Source organism: Haemorhous mexicanus, chromosome 12 (genome assembly GCF_027477595.1).
Source record: "Haemorhous mexicanus isolate bHaeMex1 chromosome 12, bHaeMex1.pri, whole genome shotgun sequence".
In the NCBI taxonomy this organism is placed as follows: domain Eukaryota; kingdom Metazoa; phylum Chordata; class Aves; order Passeriformes; family Fringillidae; genus Haemorhous; species Haemorhous mexicanus.
Genome location: NC_082352.1, coordinates 20,488,113 through 20,509,554, shown reverse-complemented (window position 1 = coordinate 20,509,554; position 21,442 = coordinate 20,488,113). Strand labels below are relative to the sequence as shown.

General features: G+C 61.0%; 1 protein-coding gene across 5 annotated transcripts in view; it reads left to right on the top strand.

Moving 5' to 3' along the window:
- GSE1 (Gse1 coiled-coil protein) overlaps positions 1-21,442 on the top strand; it is a 99,243-nt gene that overhangs the window by 34,186 nt on the left and 43,615 nt on the right. For 4 of the 5 annotated variants that reach the window (XM_059857474.1, XM_059857477.1, XM_059857475.1 and 1 more), the window contains exon 2: positions 572-734. In XM_059857474.1, the coding sequence (XP_059713457.1) occupies positions 572-734 (163 nt within the window). Of the gene's footprint in view, positions 1-571; positions 735-3,366; positions 3,509-21,442 lie in introns of those variants that run through there. The other variant, XM_059857478.1, reaches the window with a different exon arrangement.

Below are 21,442 nucleotides of genomic sequence, written 5' to 3'. Positions count from 1 at the left end.
TGGAATGAGCGTTGTGTCACTGGCTGTTGCTTTATTAAAGCTAAACAGGAGCGGTGACAGCCCAAGCTGTGTGCCCGGGCAGGAGGGTGACAGCTACAACAAACCCCGGGCCACAGCAGCGCCCGGAGGTCGAGGAGGGGGACTGTCCCCAAACAAGGCACAGCGGGAATGCCATCCCCATCCCAGCAGCACGTTTCCCTCGCCAGCCTGGCAGGGAAGGCGATGGGGGGTTGTTGATCTCGAGTAAACACTGCCCGGTTGAGTAATCGGGAGCTGCCTAACCGGCCAGCTGCCGCCGGCGGGCGAGGGGACGCCGCTTTGATTCATGTCCTCACCCCCCCTGCAGCCTTTCTTGTCTGGCTGTGCTGGGAGCCATCGGCCGGATCCAGCTGTAGCCCCGCGGCGCGGGCTGGCGTGCGGCTCCCGTGCTGGCCACGTGCACCGGCCGGCAGGAAAACAAAAGCATCTTGTGTCTGTGCGCCCCGAACCCCCCTGTGCCCCCCAGCCGTGCCGGCGCTGCTCCGACCGGGAGAGGCAACGGCGCTGAGTCTCTGTCCTGCTTCTCTTCCAGGCGTCCTCTTCGTCCCTGGAGACAGCCGCCACCAAGCCTGCGGCCGGTGAGTCCCGGCACCGGGTGGCCAGCGCTGGGGAGAGCCCGGGAACGGGCAGCACTGCCCCAGACATCGGCCAGCGGACGCCTTTGGATGCGGAGGGCGTGGACGCTGGAGCCACAAGTAGGTGATGCGGGGGGATACGGGAGGGTACAAGGCTGCCATTCCCAAGGGATGTCCCCTGTCCCACTGTGGGGTGACCATCAGCCCGATGTGCTGCTTGGGACTCCCGGTGAATGCTCATGCTCAGCGGCTCGGGGTTGGGATCCAACACCCGCAGCCCCACTGGGAAGGTGACCCCGACAGCACCGCAGTCCCTGCCCGCCATCCCCGGGGCCGTGAGTCAGGCCGTGAGCGCCAGGGAGAGCTGCGGTGTTGGGCTGGCTGTGCTGGGGAGCTGGGGGGCCCCCGGGGCTGGGATGGACCGCGGCTCCAGGGACTCGGCCGCCCTGTCCGTCAGGAGCAGCAGCATTTTTAGGAGAGGTATCACGCTTGCTTCCCTCCTGCCGCCTCCCTGGACCGGCTTGTTTGCCAGCCCTTCCCGGCGGGCGCGCCTGGGCCATGCCAGGCTCCTTTGATCCGGTAACAACCGCCGATGCCGGTTCCTGGCGTTGGGCTGGGAAGAGTCAGGAACCGCAAGGTGCAGCGGGCGGGAAGCTGGGGCAGGCAGGGAGAGCCACGGGGCAGCCTGCAGGGCCAGGGGGCTGCTTGGCAGTGGGGATTTGTGACCCCTCACATTCCCTAAGAAGGAGGCTTCTCAGGAATGCAGTGGCCCATGTCACCCATCGATCAGCCCCATAGGGATTCGGTCGTGGGTTGGGGACCCCGCAAGGTGCTGTGTCCCCCAGGGGGGCTGGGATGCATTTACAAGCTGCTCACAGCCCAGCCGGCAGTGGTGTGGAGGCAAGCTGGGAGCCGTGGCCTGGAACGGGCCCGCTGGAGTCAGCCCGGGATTTATTACCCTGCCAGTGGCTGCCGGGCAAAGGTGACAGTGACTAATGGCTTGTTACACGCCTGCCACATCTCATCTGCGCGCCGCGTCCGGCTGCTGCGCTCCCAGCCCTGCTGTGCAGGCAGCCTGCGCTGCGTCCCTTCCTGGGGGGGACACAGGGGTGACCCTCCCTTTGCCCCCGCGGGGACCTCAACCAGAGAGGGTGACAATGACAGCTGGACAGCTTGGCATGGCATCTATCCCCGTGCTGAGCTTGGAGACCCACACTGTCAGTGTTCCTTGTGGCCAGGCAGAGCCATGCTGGCATCTGTGGGAGCACCTCCATATCTTGGGGTGGTGACACATCCCAGGGTGTCCTGCTGAGCCTTGTGTGACACACGGGACTTCCCAGTGCACAAAATCCCTTTGTGGTTGCCAAACCATGAGGCACTGCTCTGCCAGCACGGTGTCAATCCCATGCCAGGGTGGTTGGGCTGGGATGCCGAGGGGATCCTGCGTGCATGTCCGGATGGATGCTGACAGAACCACAAATGCATTCACCAGGAAAATTAAAAAATTAACAGGCATTGGCTCGCTCTAGATTAGTAAAGGCAGGAGATAAAAGCGGCTCTTTATACCTTGTGAGAATTGCTGATAAGGGCATTTGTTCCTCTGTATTCTTTAAAAAGAATGCAATAAAAATTTAAAATAGAACGGGAAAAGGGAGTTGGGGGGGGAAGCACGAGGAGGACTGGGGGGGTGGCGGACAGCAGCAGTAGCGTGGCAGCACCGGCGTGGCGGGCACTGGGGCCTGTTGGAGGAAGAGGAGGAGGAGGAGGATGGAGGGGATGCAGAGGCGAGGGTGAGCTGGGAAGGGATTTGGGGGGGGGGGGTGTGTGTTGTGGTGTGGCAGTTTGTTTGGGGACAGCTGAGTGTCCCTGTCATGGCCTGTGTCTCCTCCTGCAGAGATGCCAGTTCATGGCTGGCAGTGCCAGGATGAGATTCCTCACCGAAGCCTCCTTCCTGCCCGAGGGAGGTGGGGGTCTGGCCTGTCCGAGCCAGCTGAGCTGGTCTGGCACGTGGAGCCGACTGATGTGGCCGGTGAATGATGGGCAACTTCCTCCTGTGCCAGTGGGCTGAGCCCCACCCCACTCATGTCACTGGTGTCCCCAAGGCCAGGTGGTGGTGGAATGGCACAGTGATGACCACCATCCTCCCCACCTGGGAGGGACGGTGCTGTTCCCTCTCCCACACTTCGTGCAGGGGGTGCCTGGGGAATTGGGGTGCCCCGAGGGGGCTGTGCTGTGAACACCCCTTATTTCCACAGGGTCTGGGCTCAGGACCACCCTGGGTGCTCACTGTGCTGAGCGATGCTGGCACCCCTGAGCCCCAGGGTATCTTGGAGCAGTTTTGGGGTGAGGGTCAAAGGCCTGGCTCCCATCCCAACCCCTTGCCCCCATCAGTGCCTGGCACAGGCTTGCCCCCATCTCTACATTTGGGGAGGGGTCACCCCCAATGTGCGCCGCGATCAGGAGTGACACCCCCATCACCCTAGTTCTTGGCACGCTGCAGAGGGACGGAGACCCCGCACGGAGACCCCGCACGGGGGGAACCCCGCACGGGGGGAACCCCGCACGGGGGGGAACCCCCATTCCCGGTGAATTCCCGGTGTTCCCGGGTGGGTGGGTTCCTCCCCGCTTCCAGCATCCCTGTTTTCGGAGCGCCCCGTGCCTCGCTCCCGGTGCCCGCCGCCCCCGCCCCCGCGGCCCTGCCCTGCCCTGCCCGGCCCGGCCCCCGGTGAGTCACGCTCCAGCCGTGCGGCTCTCGGGGCGGCGGGCGGGCGCCGAGGGAAGCAGGAAGCGGCGGGGGAAGGCTCGGCACGGCTCGGCTCGGCTCGGCTCCGCTCCGCTCCCTCCGGCGCTGCCCATGGAGGAGCGCAGCCCCCGTTGGACAGCGCGGCCCGCGGGTGAGTGACCCCCCCCCCCACCCCAGCAGCGCCGTGGGGAGGGGGCAGCGGGGTCCCCCCCCCCGGGGAGGAGTCGTGCTGGAGGGGTGGGATGGGGCTGGTGTGATCCCGCCGCTCGCAATCCCCCCCAGCCCCTCTGCGGGGGGTCTGGCAGGGGGGATGGAGGTCACCCTGGGGACCCTGTGGTGGGAGGGACAGAGGTCACCCTGGGGCTGAGAGAGACTGTGCTGTGGGGGATGGAGGTCGCCCTGGGGTTGGAGGACCCCATGGTATAAGGGATGGAGGTCGCCCTGGGATTTGGGGGCACGGTTGTTTGGTGAATGGAGGTCACCCTGGAGTTGGGGGACCTCTCGGTGTAAGGGGCAGAGGTCGCCTTGTGTTTAGGAGAACTCATGGTATGGGGCATGGAGATCAGCCTGGTTTGGGGAACCCCGATGTAAGGGGAACAGAGGTCACCCTGGGTCTGGAGGAACCCATGGTTTGGGAGACCAAGGTCACCCTGGGGTTGAGAGACCCCATGGTTGCCCTGAGGTTGGGGCTCCCTGTGATGTGGGGGCTGGAGGTCACCTTGGAGTTTGGGGACCCCGTTGTGTGTGGACTGATGTCACCCCAGAGCTGGGGGACCTCATGATACAGAGGGTGGTGGTCACCCTGAGCTTCGGGGGTCACTATTGTTTGGGGGATGGAGGTCACCCTGAGGCAGGGGGACCCTGTGGCCTGGAGGATGGAAGTTGCCTTTGGCTTGGAGGCCCTTACTGTGTGAGGAGTGGAGGTCACCCTGGTGGAGAGGTACCCCATCGTGGGGGGGACAGAGGTCACCCCGAGCTTCAGGTGCCCTGTGATGTTGTGGACAGAGGTCACTCTGGCCCCCAAGGAAAATGGAGGTTGCTTTGGAGTTGGGGATCCATCTGGTTAATGTTGTGGGGAGACCCTCTGAGTTCTGTGGCCTCAGAGTCTGGGGCCAACTGAGGTGCTCAGTCCCCATGACCCCCATTCCAGAGAGACCCCTGGGGTCATTTCCCATGGCTGGCAGGGCACAGGGTGGCCCTGACCTTGACCCTTCTCCTTGCCTTGCTGCGTGCCCATCTCTCCATGCAGGCATACAGGGTGCAGTGTAGGGCCGTGCCTCAGTTTACCCACCAAGATTTCCGGACACCCAGGACTGCTGGAGCTGGGGAGGGACCGTGTTGCTGACTGAGCTGGACGCGGGGAGCCCGGGCACCGCACCCTGTGCCGGGGTGATGCCACGGCCCCGGCGTCTCGCCTGCCTCCACCTTTATTGCCCTGCTCCGTCCTGGCTCTTCCAGCCCTGCCTGTGCTGCCTGCCGTGCCCTTCGCCCTGGGGCTGCCGGCTCACCGTGCCCTGTGTCTGCTTTGCATGGTGACATGGGTGCCAGTCCCCAGTGGGTGGCATCTGTCAATCGAGTGCCCCGTTGGTAGCATCTGTCCCCATGCTCTGGGCAAGCGCCCACTGCCAGCTCTTGGAGCAGCAGGGGTGAGTGCCCCGCTCTCTTCATCCTCATCCCCATCCTCCTCCCGTGGCTGAGGGCACAGAGCTGTGGGTGCCTGCTGGGCCACGAGCAGGATCCAGATCCAGGGAGGGAGTTAATGGAGGGAAAAGGCAGCGGGAAGCCAGCGCCTCTTCCTGCAAGGGCGCGCGTGCGCCGGCAGCACCGGGGTGAGCCCGTGTGGTTTGTGGGTGTGAGCGAGGCGAGCGTGCGCCCGGCTGCGTGTGCGCCCTGTTTGTGTAACCTGCCGGGGAGTGCCACGGGCACGGCGGCCTGGCAGGGCTGGCCAGCCAAGGCTGGGGGGTGGGTGTGCAGGGGGGCTGGCTGTGAGCACACGTGTGTCCCTGCGTGTGTGTCTGTGTGAGCATTGCACAACCTTGGGGTGTGAATCTCTGCGTGCTGAGCGCGGTGACCCCTGGCTGGGGGCACGCGGGGTGCGTGTGCCTGCACGTCCCGCGGGGCTGAGCTCCTGTGTGCACACACGGGGCCTGTTCTGGCCGGCACAGGGGGGTGAGCGTGCTGGCTGCAGGGCAGGGAGCTGCAGCAGGAGATGGTGGCTTTGGCGGGGGGCCAGGCTGCCGGGGGGTGCAGGGGGGGTGCCGAAGGACGCAGGAGAGTTTATTCCTTGCTGGCACGCCAGTGGCTGGGACGGGGGTACAGGTTGGGGGGCAGCTTGAGGAGGTGGTGTTAGTTTTAATCGCTGCTCCTCTGTTTGTTCCCAGCCCTCTCCCTCAGCATGCTGTCTGGCCCGTGGGAGATTGAGGCCTAAAGGGGCTGTTCCTGGGGGGTTTGTGCCTGTGCCAGCCATGTGGGAGGTGCTGGTGCTCTCCCCCACATCAGGGCACAGTGCCATGGGTCACACCTCTGTCACGGAGCCCTGGCACTGCCGCCAGCTCCGCGTGTAAGGCCTGGCCTTACTGTGGGCAGCAGCAGATGGCCTCTGCCATCACGGCCCAGTGGGGACACCCAGCCCAGACCAACGTGTGCTGGCAAAGCTGGGGTGCATCACCCACCTGGGGGGTGCTGGTTGCCCCCGAGGGGCTGTGGGGCAGCCCCGCCGAGCCCTGAGAAGGAGCAGCCGGGACAGAGTTTGGCCTCCGGTGGCTGCCCGGGCAGGCTGCCAGGGGGATTGCCCTTGAACTGGCCCTTGCCATGCCTCGTGCTTCATGCCCCAGCTGTCCCAGGTCCCCCCCATGTCCCCCCGCCCTGGCACCCCACTGCCCGCTGGCGGTTGCACCGCGGGGCAGGAGGAAGCGCCCCGGAGCTCCCGCGCCCCTAACGGCGGCCGCCTTATCTCGGGGCCTTCTGGGCCCCCCCACCCCTTATCTGCCACGGCCGTTGGCCCTGGCTGGGCTCGCAACCCCCCCTCGGCCCCCCCAGCCCCTGCGGGGTCAGCCCTTGGGGGCGGCCGCTTGGCAGCCTGCCCCCTCGATCCTTTTTGAAGTTTCAAATCCATTTAAGTCAAGAGGAGGGAAAGTTATTGCCTCTAAAGCCCCTTGCGTTGAGCAGTAAATCCTCTTTGCTGGGCCAGCGCCGCCTCCGAGCACCCGCGGGCCCGGGGGGGGGTGACTCCCGGCAGGAGGGGGTACAGCCTGGATGTGTGTGTCCCCAACACCCTGCAGGTGGCTGCTTTGTGGCTGGGAGAGAGTGGGAACCCCAAAACATGGTCAGTGTGGGGTTGGGGCTCCTTTGGAACCCCCCAGCTGAGCAGGCAACAACATCACTGTTGCCTGCCCACCATTTGCTCGCTGCCTCCTTGCTCACCCTGATTTGGCCCAGCAGGGGGGTTCCCCTTGTGACATCAATACCGTGGTGTCCCCAGCAGCGTGGCACAGCACCCCCCTGCTGCCGTGCACCCTCTTTGAGGCGATGGAGCAGGAGCTGGATGTGCTGCCAGCACGCTGGCGCGTTTTATTTGATTTCCTTTCTCCTGAGCTGGCAATATTTAAATATTAATGCCTGCCTCTAATTGCTGGGTCAGAGGAGCGGGGCGGTGCGGGAATGGGTGCCGGGGCGGCTGATTTTGTTGTCTCGGGGAGTGTTTGCCGAGGAAAAATGTTTGTGCACACACACATAATTTTACTCCCTTGGGATTTACTTGGCCTTGGGAGCGATGCAGTGGGGGGAGGTTCAGCTGTGATGCCACCGGGCCATCATTTTGCAGCAGGGCACCCACCCCCCGCATCCGGGGGCCCTTCTCCCGCGCCCGCAGAGGGATTGTTAATAGCAGGGGAGGGGGGTGTTTTATTTTCTCTCCGGGCAGCGCGGCGTCAGATGCTTGCGTGCTCGCTTCCTGTAATAAAGCGACCGCCGGCGCGCTTGTCACCTGCTCTCTGTTGTGCTGCCAAGCGCAGACATGCCGCTTCTCGCTGCGGGCCCTGGCGTGCTCCCCGCTGCCGCTCCGTGCCCGCCCCGGGCGCTCGCCCCGTGCCAGCGCGGCGGTAGCAGGTGTTTGGGCAGGGTGTGATGGTGCCTGTTGCCGCACGCCCCGTGCGGGCGGGGGCCGTTTAACTGTTCCTCACCGCGGCCGGGCCCCCTTTGATGCCCTCCCTGCTCGGCGCTGGGGTGTCCCGCTCCCCTGCTGTTCGCCAGCGCCGTGGCAGAGCCAGCCCAGCTGCAGGCAGGTGGCTCTGGTTGTCCCCAGCTGTGCCGCGCAGTTGGAGCGGGGAGGTCCGTGTGCTGCAGCGTGTGCCATGCAGGGGATGTGCAAGCTGCTTGGCACTGCTGTTGCCCACTGTGCTGTGCTGTGCCATGCAGCTGGCTGGGACACCAGGCCACTGCCCGCTGTGCTGTGCAGCCACCTTGGAGTGCCCACTGTTCTATGCTGTCCCTTTGCCTGCACAGCCCTGGTGCTGTTAGGGGATTTTTCCCCATTGGGAAATATCTCTGCTCCCCTTTGGATCCCTCATTGGTTTCCCACCCACCGCAGCCGTTGGTTCTTGGCTGTGCAATCTCCTTCCTCCTGCCCGCATGGCAGTCCTGGTTAACCGGTGTTTGCTGGGTCCTGCTCCTGTTAACCCCGGCCAAGGGAATTCTGTACCCTTGAACCTGGCAGGGAGGCTCCTTGCAAGGGGCTAACACAGGGTCTGCTCCCCACAGGCAGCCTGGAGCATGGTAGATGTGGGATTTAGGGATGAATTACACCCAACTATCCCCCGTGGAGGAGGCAGGCTGGGTTTTCCTCCTTCCCACCCGCATCCTGCCCCGCTCCAGCCCCGGCTCCCGGCGCTGCCTTTGTTTCCGCTGTATAACAAGATGATGGGTTAGGGTCAAGCTGCGGGTTCATAACTTGTTGGAAGACTTTGCCGAACAATAAAGGTGTCTGGCTTTATATCTGCTCGTATTTTATCCGCGCCACGGCCTTTCCCCAGCGCCGGCTGGGATTTATGGCGGGGGATATTTGAACGTGTCGAGGCGAGCTGGGGAAGCCGAGGCCGACCCCCTCCCCACGCCTTTGCATTCAGCGCCTGGGCGCTGAAATATTTACCTTCCAGCTCCTCTGACAGTTCAAGCCGTCTCGTGAAGCAAAGGTTATTGAACTGCGAATGTTATGACATTACATTTTTGTGTCTGCACTTTCTAGATGCGTGATGCAGCCTGAATGATAAGTGATCTCGGGGTTAAGGGTGGGGTTTTTTTTTTTTTTTCCCCTTTCTGTTCCTTTCCCTCCCTCCCTGCTCTCCTCCCTGAGCTGTCAGCTCTGTTGGCGCTTGATAACGCTCCCTTTTATTGCCCTGCCTTTGCATTCCTGCTGCTGGGCTCCCTGCAGTTGAGGTGGGTGCTGGGAAGGCAGGAGAGGGACATTTCCAGCTCAGAAGCCTGGCTGCCTTGCTGTGTGCCTCAGTTTCTCTAACCCTCATGCCCTGAGTGATCACCCATGCCAGCAGCCCCTCTTCATGGTTGGTACTCCCAGTGCAGGGAAATGCTGCATCCTGTATCCCACCAGGAGCAGAGAATCACAGGATAGTTTGAGTTGGAAGTGACCTCAAAGCTCCTCTCATTCCAACCCCCTGTCATGGGCAGGGACACCTTCCACTAGTCCAGGTTGCTCCAAGCCCCATCAAACCTGTCCTAGCCATGCTGTGGGACAGGAGGTGATGCCTGGTGTCACTGGTGCCAGTCCGTGCCCATCTTGCAGCTGCATTGGTGGGATTTTGGGGCGCTGAGGTGATGCTCCTGGTACCCTGGTATCCTGTCTGTCAGGACTCTGAGCATCTCATCAGCTGTCCCCACTTGAGACGCAGCATACCAGGTGGCCAAGTGGCCAGGGGGACAAGTGACAGCAGGCCTGGGCTGTCCCATACACACTAGAGGGCAGCAATAAACTGGATCAGTGGGCTGTGCTCTGTCCCTGGGGGCATTGAGGGGTCGCACCCCCCAGATTTGCTCTGGCACAGGGGGTTTGCAGCGGGGACACACTTATTTTTCAGGGGTGCCTAAACAAAACCATTGCAGTAGGGTGAGGCCCCTCCAACCACCCTGACCCACAATGTCATTTCATCCCAAGAGCAAATTAATTAAGTCATTCTATAAGTTTGGCTGCTGGTGAATCACATCTGCACCGCCCTTTCCCCCAGCTTTTCCCTGGGCTCCCCCTCCCTGCTCAGCTCCCTGTAGGAGTCAAGATCTCACCCTGCAATGCCTGGAGATTTTCATGGGCTCGGGGCTGGCCGAGCATCCCGAGCATCCCGGGTTGGGGTGGCTGCCAGAGCTAACAGAATCCAGCTGTGCTCCCAGGCAGGCAGGGGGGGCCGTGGGGAAAAGGGGGAAAAAAAAAAGAGGTCAGGGCCCGGGAAATTAAATGTTCATAAATGTAGGCCCGAGCGCTTAAAAAGTAGGGCAGTGCCATTAAATCTCATTAAAGTTTAATACCTATCAGTGCCACTTCAGGCAGCCCTTGGACATTGCTTTAATTTGATGGGTGTTAAGGGAGAATTATCAAATAATTGTGCTGGCTGGGGACTTGCTTTTATCATGTTACATGGAAAGCTCTCCCGGCTTTGTGCCGCACATCAAAACAGCGGCGGGTAGGTATTGTTCTGGGGAGGGGATGGGGGCAGCTGCAGGGGGGTCCCCACTGTCCCCATTGCCCTCAGCGGTGACAGGAGGGATGAGGGACACCAGATCAGGTTGTTACAGGGATTAGTTGCCCCAGTGATCAGCTTTTTCTGCCCCAGTTTAACCCATCTGCCCCCAGCGGGGGTTTGCTGCCCCAGGCTGGCAGCCTTGAGGGTGACATGGGGACAGGGAGCATCCTGCCATTGTCCCCCTTAGTTCTGCTGTCATCCCTGTGACTTTGCTGGTGTTCCCATGGCTCCTGCCACCATCCCCAGGGGCCTTACTGGTGTCCCCAAGGGTCCTACCATCATTCCCCTTGGTCCTGTCATCATCCCCACGGGTCCTGCCATTGTCCCCATGGGTCCTGCCAGTCTCTCCATCAGTCCTTCTGTTGATCCCATGGGTTGTGCCAGTGTCCCCATGTCCCAGCAGGGTTGTGCCACTCCTCCTGCACTTGCTACCTCAGGATGATGCCAGTGTGGGGCTGTGGGTGCTGCTAATTATTGCTGATTTTTGGAGAGGCTGTGGGGTCTGTGGGGAATTGCAGATGGGAGGAGCTGGGGATGGCTGGCTCCATGCAGAGGTGAGGACATGGGCCCATGCATTTTTTATAGAGTGCACCCGGGGTTATTTTTATTTCTTTCTATTTCCTTCCTCCTCCCCTCGCTGTAAAAGTCCCTGTTGATAAAGAATTAGTGCCAGGTCGTTAGTCCTGGTTTTTATGAGATAAACCCAGGCACAAGGTGCTGTCGTGTAAACGCCGGGGCCAGGGGAGCGCAGGGACGGGGAGAGCGGAGCTGCTGCCATGAATTATTCAGCAGCTCCTGATTTCACATTATTCTCACTGATACTTTTACAACCTGTCAGTAAATAAAAAGATTCTACATTATTTATAGAAATGGACCCGAATTGGGTAGGAGAATTTACTGTCGCTATTATTAGGGGCCGCTCAGCGCCGCGTTAATGAGGGACGGGTGGTGGTAAATGCTGCTTCCTGTGGGCATGGTGTCCCCTGTGTCCTTCCGGGTGCCACCTCACTCGCCAAGGATCACTGTGTCTCCTGTCTCTCACTGCTGGGGCTCCACGGGTTTGGGCTGTTTGAAGGGGGATATCTCCTTCCTAAGGACATCTTCTTCCCAGTGACACATCCCTGCAGGTGACGCCTGCCCCAGGGCATCCGTGTCAGGGAGGTCACCTTCCAGGGGATGACATCTTCCCAGGGATGTCTCCTTCCTGGGGACATCTCCTTCCCAAATATGTCTGCTTCCTGGGAGCACCTTCCTCAGGACTGTGTCTTCCTGGAGACATCTTCTCAGACACATCTCCCTCCTGAGTATCACATCTTCCAAGGACAATCCTCTTCCTGACACTTTTCCAGAGACACCTCCCTGTGGATGACACCTTCCTTGCGGGGGATGTCTCCTTCCAGAGGATATCTTCCCAGAGACATCTTCTTCCCAGGGACAACTCCCTGTGGATGACACCTTCTCAGCAAAGTCCCCTTGCTGGGGACATCTCCTTCGAGGGATGTCTTCTTCCTGAGCACATCTCCTTCCCAAAGACATCTGCTTCCTGGGGTCATCTCCTTCCCAGAGACCACATTTTCTCAGGGTCATGCTCTGCCTGGGGATGTGTCCTTCCCTAGGACATCATCTTCCCTGGGACACCTTAGCAGGGACATCCTTGCAGTGGATGTTTCCTTCCAGGGAATGACATCTTCCCAAGGACATCTCCTTCCCAAAGTTATCTGCTTCTTGGGTACATCTTCTTGAGAATGTCTCCTCCCTGGGGGACCACATTTTTAGGAACATCTCCTTCCTGGTGACCACATTTTCCCAGGAACTTCCTCCCAGGGATGTCTCCTTCCCAGATGCTAGCCCTGGGACACACATCTCTGCCAGAGGAGGATGCTTTCCAGTCACCATGCAGTTACATTTCTGTCCCCATCCAGTGAATTGTTCCCACCATCCCTCCTGGCTCTGCATCCCACCCTGTGGCAGGAACTGGAGGGGCTCCACTTCCAGCCTGTCCCCTCCTTCCCATTTGCCTGCCGCCAGCACGGGAGCCATCCCACCCACACCCCGCCAGCCCCCCAGATCCCATCTGGGCTTCCTGCATCCCTGATGTGACAGCTCCAGGGAGGTGGAAAAGCATCTCACGGGGTTGGGAAGCCCCAAGGAGGGGGGTGCTGGGCTGTGGGTAAACCAAGGCACGGCGGCGATGGAAAAACCAGGAGGAAACCCAAGCTGTAATGGTTTGTCTGCGGTGTCCTAAGGTGGCTGCTCCCAGGCTGCCGGTGACAGGTTTATTGGCAGGCAGGCCGGGCTGGAAGGATTGTGGGCTATTTACAGTGCTGGGGCCGTGACTTTGCGAGCAGACAGTTAACATAAATTCACATGATGGATCAGTTATCACTTCATTGAACTGGTGGCGGATCCATTGAAGGCTGTGCAGTAACATACTGTTTCCTGGCTCTGTGCAGCGCTGGGATACATTAAATACACTTTATTTATAGCTTACCATTGCTGCACTGTGGGCAGGAGAATGCAGCTTTTGCAACTATCATCTAATTTTATGATGAGCATTAAAGCAAGGCCTATAATTTGCACCTTTTTATTCATTAGACACTGGTGCAGCCATAAGTCAAGAATGCCCAGGGATTTAGATGCAGATCCAGAAGATAAACTATTGACAAGCCAGATGTATTTTTACATTAGTGTGCCTTTACAATAGTTTATGTTGAGAGTGGAATATAAATTGCATTATTAAATACGAACCACTCTTGTAACTGCTGCTCTTCCTGCGTGTGTGCAGGCAGGGTGGGATTCGGAACCACAGAGCACGGAGGCTTTGCCTAATGGCTCCAGGTTGGGGGGGGATTGTTATTTTGGCTTATTTTATCTGTGGATATGCTGATGCATCAGAGCAGGGGTCTGTCTCAGCGCTGCCCCTAGGAGGAGGCATCCTGAGGGATGAAGAGATGTGGGATGTCAGAGCAAAGCCATCCCAACCACGTGCCCCCAGCAGGGACCTCGGCTCGGCCGCTGCCACCTGGCCAGCAGCGAGTTAAATCCTTTTGTTTCTGAGGCAATACAGTTTATATTATGAGCATGAATAAAAGATGGTTGTGCTAGGGGTAGCTGTCAGGATCTTCGCCGCCTATAAAGGCTTCTACTGTAGCTTGACAGTAAAAGACTGTGTTTGGGGACTGATGTGGTTTCTCAAAGGAGCTAAATAAATAAGGGACGCTTATTTTTACACCAGTAAAGGCTGCTGGAAATTTAAAGCCCTGTTTATCTCGCTGAAATCACGGTGTTTATTGTTATCTCGTGGAGGGGGAATTTGCATGTTCACTAATAATTAACCCAGCCTAGCGTTCTCCCTCCCGTACCTGTGGCAGCCCTGCCGTTATCTGGGGGGAGGAAACGCTTGCAAATCAAATGCAAATATTGACCCTGCCTGGGCCGGGCGCAGTGGTGGCAGGAGGGCAGGATGGAGGGGCTGGGTGCTAGTGTGGGACATGAGGGGGCAGATAGGAGCCACCCCCATGGCCACCCCATCCTTATTTCTGCCCTATTCCCATTGACATCTCATCCACACTGATGCCCTTCTATATTTCCACCCTATTCCCATCCCCATCCTGTCCCCATTGCCACCCTGTTGCCATTACCACTCCATCCTTATTTCCATCCTATTGCCAGGGCCACCCCATTGCCATTGTCACCCTCTGCTGCCCCATTCCCATTGTCACCATGTTGCCACCCCATCCTTCTTTTCACCTCATACCCATTGCCATCCCATGTCCACCCCATCTTCATTACTACCCAGCACCCATTGCTATCCTGTATCCATTCCTGTCCCCATTGCCACCCCATCCATATTTCCTCTCCATCTCCATGGCCACCCCTTGCCCATTGCCATTTCATCCTTATTTCCACCCTTGTCCTACAGTCACCTCATTCCCATGATCATTGCCACCCTATCCTTACTGTCACCTTATCCCCGTTGACGCTCCATCTTCATTTCCACCCTATTTCCTTCACCACCCTATCCCCATGGCCACCCCATCTTTATTTCCACCCCAACCCTGTCCCCACCCCGTGGCCACCCCTTTGTGGTGGGCGCTAACAGGCGTCCTGTCCCGTTTGCCAGTCCTGGTGCCACCAGATGCTGCCGCTCCGTGTCACACCATCATGTCGCTAGCAGAGTGTAACGGGGAGAGCAGTCGGTGCCTTTGTTTCTCCTGCTCTCCGCACAGCTGTCACTTCCAGTGATCAGTAGAAAAATCATCACCCCACCGGATCATACATATGGAACGGTGTCTGTGCGGAATATTTATTGTAACATGTGTCGAGGCCGCGCCGGTCACGAGCCCCGGGCTGGGCTCGCGCTGCGCCAGCCCCCGAAGGATGCTCCAATCCCCTGGGCTCTGCCTGCTGGGGAGCTGTGGATGTCCCCACAGCAGTGTCCCCACAGTGGCTGGGGGACTCGGGGCTAATTGTGCTTTGTGGCCTCAGGCTGTGCAGCATTGTCTGCCTCGTGGGGGACTGGGAAAGTGTTCCCTCTCCCAGCTTGTCCCCACCTTGCTCCCAAAGGATGTCTTCAGGCTGGGGGAGCAGCTGAGTGTGGGGGTTTGCAGAGCTGCAGCTGGTAAAGCTGCAGGGGAACAGAAGCCTGGGGCCTGCCCTTTACTGGGGTCACCTGTGGGGTGGCCCTTGGGATCTCCAGGGGCAGGAGGTGAAGGCACATGGGCACCTTGGCCCCGTCAGTGTCTCTGGGAGCTCTCTCCCATCTCTGGAGCTGTCAGCTCGGCACCTTTCATGTGTGATGGGTAAACAGCGTGGCGCGCCTGCCGGGGAAGGCTGTTGGATCCCTGCTGGTGCTAAAGCGACGTCTGGCAGGGACGGGGAACGTGCCGTCGCCTGCGCGAGGCACGGCGGACGTGACACCCCGCTGGGGCTCCGTGTGGCTGTCCTGATGGAGAGCAGAGCCCCAGCCGCCCTGGTGTCAGGGCGAAGCTGTGCTGGTGGCATCCGTGGTATTCCCTGCAGGTGTGCCACTCCCACCACCAAAAACCAGTTCTCACATCCTCATCCCACATGCTGGTGCTGGTGGGGACACAGACCCCCCCCGTGCCCCCTCTCTATGCATTTTCCCTCTCCGGGGTGGACAGATGCCGCGCGGGCAGGACGGGGTCACCGGGTGCCCCCAGCACATGGCTAGGGGAAGGTGTTGCCAGCGCCTTTTGGCACCCGCTGCCACACGAGCGCGCTCCTCTGACAGCTTTATCAAGCCTCCAGACTTCCCAATTCCATTGTTCCTGACATCTGTTTCGGTAAGTGATTAATTGCAATTAGTGAACGGTTTGAAAGCCTGTGGAAGAATATTCAGCAGAAAACTCGTCAAGATTAATGAGTGGTGGCAGTTGTCAGAAGGGCTGCTGCCTCGCCGGGATGCGGCGGCAGCGGGGAGGTGCGGGAGGCTGGGCGAGTGGGGTGCCCCCCTCCCCGCGCCCGTGTCCCCCCCCAGCGTGTCCCCCCCTCCTGGAGAATAACACGGGCTGATTTTTCATCCGAACGCATGAATTATCCACTAATGCGCTATTAATAAAGCGCTGTGGAGTTTCACCGAGATTAGGTCCTAAATCATGCAGAATGAATTTTAATCAGTCCGAAAGACACCGGTGCTAGCCACTCCCGGGGACCTGTGGGAAACCAGCCTGGATCCGGCTGGGATCTGCTGCTGGAGCAGCCGCGCCTGTACCTTTACCCCCGTGCCTTGCCGTGCTACCTGTGGGTGGTGACAGAGCCAGGCACCTTTGTGCCTGGCACGCCGCTGCCATGGCAGGAGGGTTGCAGGCTATGAGCTCTGTGGGCACAGCCAGCTCTCCGAATCCTTGCCAGCGGGCACAGGAGGATGGCTGCCTGTGAGGTGGCACCTGACTGCGATGCCCGGGGTGCCAGGAGGGAGCAGGGATCATCCTCTGTGCTGCTGTGCCATGCCCAGATTCCTGAGGGCCCCATATTTTGGGGGATGTCACTCCTGCAGTGAGATTCCCAGGTCTCTGCAATGTGCCTTTGCTCTCTGTTTGTGCCCCCAGCTCGGTGCAAGGGACCACCCCGAGGTGCCGGGGGTTTGGCGGGGTGACACACCCTCAGCCCCGGGGGGGAAGGGAGGGTGCGACATCTGCTCCTGCAAATTGTTTGCCTTGCCGAGGTCAGGGCGGCTCGACAGCCCCAGGTCCTGCGAGCAGATGGCTCCGGCATGTTCCCGGCCGTGCTCCGCTGTGCCGCACCCATGAAATTCCCCATTAACTGGCTGTGACCGGAGGGTGGAGGGGGAGGAAGCAACCCTCACTCCTCTGCGCTCAGCCTGGGAGCATGCACAGCCTGTGTGTGTCCCCAAGGGCAGTAGGCACTTGTCCCCTCTGCCGGGGAGGGGGATGGCTCCCATGCTTTGCATGGCCTCCCTAATCCAGGGGGGCTGCGGAGCAGCCAGGGCTCATCGCCCAGGTGCTGGGGGTGCACCCACGTGCTGGTGGGGAGGAAGTCCCCATCCCCATCTCCGCCTGCCAGCCTGTCCCTGTCCCATCTCTTTGATTTATTGCTCTTTTGGCGGAGGGCAGGGGTGGCGGGGTTGCCAGGGGCTGGCAGGGTCGCGAGGTCCCGCCGTCGGCCGCCCTTTGTTGGTGTCCGGCACAATGACCCGGCGCGGGCTGTTTGCTCGGCGCGCTGGGTAATTACCGTGCCGGGGAGGATGAGGAGGTCAGGGCCGATGGAGCCGCTGTGACCTGCCGCCGTCGAGGCCCTGTGTGGCAGCGGCTTGTCCTTCCCCTGTCACCATCTGCTCGGAGGCGGCCGCTCGGAGCGGCGGGGCTGCGGCGCTCAGACGGACGGACAGATGGTGGTGGGTTTGAAGAGGTAGAGTGTGTACTTTGTTCTGGAGAGCTTGGAGGAAAAAAACATTAGAAGGAGAAAAAGACAGGGTGAGGAGAAGGAGGGGATGTCTTCCTGTGTCCTCACTGCCTGCCACCGTGCCACACGTTGTAGCGGAGATTGTCACCATCCCATGGATAAGGCTGTGAGTCCTGCACCACGGTGTGCCGCAGTTGGAATGACGGAGATGGGATGGGTGGTCACTGCCCCTCTGAGTGTCCCCTGTGCCACCACCCCAAGGGATGTGGGCATCCCTGCGGTGTTGCCAGGGATGCCATAACCCCGCTGCGCCTCTCCAGGGCCTGACCCCAGCGAGCTGCCTGCCGGCACTGCACGTCCCCGCCTGCCAGCGGTGCCAGCCAGGCCGGGGCTGATGCAAGCGGCATTCCCGGGCAAGCCCGGCCGCTTCCCAACCGGCTGGGGCAGCCGGACCAGGGGGGAGGTGCGGGCGTGGGGTCCCTGCAGCGGTGCTGCGGACGCCGGGCACAGGCAGGGCAACACGGCGTCTCCCCGGGGCGCTCCTGACCCGCCGGACCCGCTCGGGGAGCGGTGGCGTGGGTTGGAGGCTTTGGCTCCGGTGCAAGAGGTGGGGCCCGGCCGCCCCTGCCGCCTCGCCGCCGCCTGCTCCAGCGGCGCCGGCCCTCCGTGTCCCGGCATCGCCTCTGCGCAGCGGGCCGCGCTCGACGCCCATGCAACGGTGCCACGGCGAGGCCTGCCCGGCGCCCGCGGGCAGGGCAGGGGTGCTGGCACTGCGTCCTGGCACCTGGCTGGCTTTGCTGGAGTGTGCCGCTGCTGTGCTATGCAGGGGGGATTTGGCGTGAGCAAGTGGGGCTTGAGGCCACGGTACACGGGGCAGTGTGCTGGAGTGGGTATGTGAGTGAGCTCCCTGAGGAGGGATTCCCACGGAAGGCAGAGGCTCTGGGTTTGGGACTCTGCCCGCTGCCTGCCACCGTTGCAATTCTGGCTTTGCTGCCTTTTAATTACCGCCCGCGCCAGGCCTGGCCCTGCGTTCCACTTCATTACGCGATTGCGATCGGGGCCGCTCCTCCCTCCCGGCCGACTCCGGTGGATAATTAGGTGTGTTTTCTCCCGCGTGCAGACAGACACTTAATACAGCTTTAATCACCTGCTCCGGCGGCTCCCACCCACCGCCCTGTGCCCGCTGCTGCCGCTGCCCGCAGCCCGCCCAGCCAGGTAATGACAGGCTGTGGGTGCCCAGTGGAACGCCCGCTAATAACCCCCAGAGCAAATGCCCGCTGCAGGTGCCCAGTGCAAACAAACACTCCCTGCAAGTGCCCAGTGAGCGTGTCCACTGCAACAGCCTTGTGCCAGCACACCTCATGACCATCCCTAGTGCAAATCATGGAATCGTGGAATGGTTTGAGTTGGAAGAGACTTTAAAGATCTCTTTGTTTGAACCCCCTGCTGTGGGCAGGGACACCTTACACTGGACCATGTTGCTCCAAGCCCTGTTCAACCTGGTCTTGAACACTTCCAGGGATGAGGAATGCCCAGTGCCAATGCCCAGTGCCCAACCTGATGCAAACGTGCCACACAAACACCTTGTGCAAATGATCAGTGCGAACGCCTGGTGGACATCCCCAGCACAAGTGCCCTGTTCCAATGCCCAATGCCCATCCCTGGTGCCAGTGCCCGGTGCAAACACCACCCAGGTGGGGAGCTGGCGTGTCCTGGGGTGCTGTGGCACTGGCAGGCGGCGCTGCCCGGCTCCCGGCCGGCTTCTCTGGAGCAGGCGGCCGCCGGCTCCTCGCAGGTGTACGCACAGACTCCGCGGCGCCCGAGCTTCTGTGCGGCGGGCGCGTGCCAGCACACTGCTGTGCCTTGCGAAGGTAGCAGCCATCTGCACTGTGATAAAAAGCCCTGAGGATGATAAATAGACAAGTAGCACTTTTATTGGATTGCCGTTCCGAAGCAGCCACTTTGGGTTTGGCACGGCGCTAACGACAGACTCGCCGCACGCTGTGCCCAGCCGCCCCGGCCGGGGGAAAGGGGCTGCCCAGCAGTGATGCCAGTGCCTGCCTGGGCACCACTGCTCATCCCAGAGCGCTTCCCCTGCCCCTTCCTTCCCCCCTTGGTTTTCAGGAGTGACATGGATCTGGGATGTGGCGGATGGGAGGGCAGCATGGCTGGCTGTGGGGCAGGAGTGGGGCCGTCCAGCTGGCACGGCGTGGCACAACGTGGCACAGTGTCCCAGCTGCTGCGCTGGCCTCGGCATCACCTGCACAAAGCAGCTTGTTTGTCAATAATGGAGCAGGGAAAATTGCACCCGCAATGCCTCTCGGCTCTGCTTTGTGCTGCCTTAATGCATCCACCCCAGTGGTGCCGGCTCGGTGGCGGCACAAAGGCTGCTGGAAGGGAGGGGAGGAAGGGATGGGGAGCTCAGAGAGGTTCCAGGGGGAATTTACTCCCCACTGGCCCACACAGACCCCCAGTGCCAGGGTGAGGGGGCAAAGACAGGCTCTGACCCATGTGGATGGCAGCATCATGCCCCCACAGCTCGGCCATGCCTGATGCCAGGGATGTCAGCCCAGTGAGACTGATCCCAGGGGGATGTGAGTCTTGGGAACAGTTTTAGGTTGGCAGCATTGCTTAGTCCTTGCTCAAAACGCCTGCTGCTGGGAGCAGGCAGTGGGGTCCTACCAAATATCCCCATCTCATTGTGCTGGGACATTGCTCCGGCCTTGGAGATGTGATTTCCAGTTAATTCCACGTGAGCATAGCTGCAGTTGCAACCCCACCCTGCCCGTCCCACTAGAGCCCTGACATGGAGGTGACTCTGGATTTTGGGGTGGCATGGGAAAAGCGGTGACCCCTGGTCACTGGTTTGGCTTGGGACACACTGGGGTGGTTGTGGGGTCTGTCTGTGTCCCCCTGTGGTGGCAGCTTCTGCAGTGGATGGGACAGCTGGGGACAGCATTTCAGGGATGGGACAGGACAGACTGGAGACCCCAGTTCAGGGATGCTACAGGACACCACAGCTTGGGGACACTGTTTCAGGGCAGAGTCCCCATTTTACAAAGGGAGGCTGGGCTGGCAGCACAGGCACTGGGGGTGCTGAGGGGGGGTGTCTGTCCCCACACCCTGCCAGCCCCCACCTGCAGCTCAGGGGCCGCACGCAGCTGCCTGCCCGGGTGTGCATGCCAGGAATTTGGGAGCGCGGGGGGGCCGGCTGCCTCCGTGCCCTCTGACCCCTGGATGATACAAGCCCTCTTCTGTTTCTCCTCAGCCCGCCGGCGGGGTCAGCCTGACGGCTGGCGCTGGCTGCCTCGCCGCGATAAAACAGCTCGTCTGTCACGACACAATAGATCCGTCAGGCTGCTGGCACGGCCCAGGGGACATGGCCCCGGGGCTGGGTGGGTGCTGGCGTGCCCCTTCGAGGTCCCCCAGCCATGCTGGGGCTCCCCAGGGTGTTCAGGGTCTCAGCAGAAGGGTAGGGACAGAGACAGGAGCCAGGTGTCCCGGCTGATACCCCTGCCAGCTCCTGCTCTGCCACAGGGAGATACAGCCCCGTGTCCTGGCTCCCTGCCATGCCCGCTGCCCTCACTCCTCACCATCCAAAAATATCTCGGGAGGCCCCGGCATGAGGTGCCCCTCATTCAGGGGACGTTCCCGAGGGAATTGCTCACCTTCATCCATCCCAGAACCACTTTCCTCCTGACTTCAGGGTCTTTTAATCCAATTTTACATCAGCTTCTCAATAATTTCTGGGATCTCAATGTCCAGGATGCAGGATGCTGATGGATGCAGGCTGGGCGCTGCATCCCCCTGCAGCACCACCCCCTGGCATGGGTGCAGGACCCCCCCAGGACCCCCAGCCCCAACTGGGTGGTTTTTGAGAGCTCAAAAGCGTCTCCAATTAGGAGCAGCGGTGCCGTGACACTCTGGCGAGGCACTGGGGCTGTCACTGTGCCGCCTTAATTAGCAGCGCCAGGGCAGGGGTCAGCACAGCTCGGCGGGCTTGACAAGGCTGCTATCAAGTGCAAGGAGGGAGGAGGAGGGAAGGGAGGGAAAAGCAAAGCTCCCCAACTCAGGACCAGCCTGGGCAGCGGGGAGGGGGAGGATGAGCGCGCCGGAGCCACGCAGGCAGAGTTAAAAGGCAATAAAATGGTCGCTGTCACCCGCCGGCGGCTCAGCGCCGGGGCTGTGCCTCCCGCTGCCGGGGTGTGGGACCTGTCCTGGGCCCCGCCAGCAGCCTGAGCACCGGCCTGGGGAGGGGGCACAGGAGCCTCGCCATGCTGGAGATGAAGAGCTGGTCGTCTTTGCTGCAGAGCCTCAGTAAGTGACGGGGGTGGCGAGGCTGGGGGCTGTGGGGACACCCCTCCTGTGGGGACACCCCTTCCTGTGGGGACACCCCACTGTGAGGTCCCCACAAGCCGTCCCCTCCCTCGCCCCACTGTGCAAGGGGAAGCGGG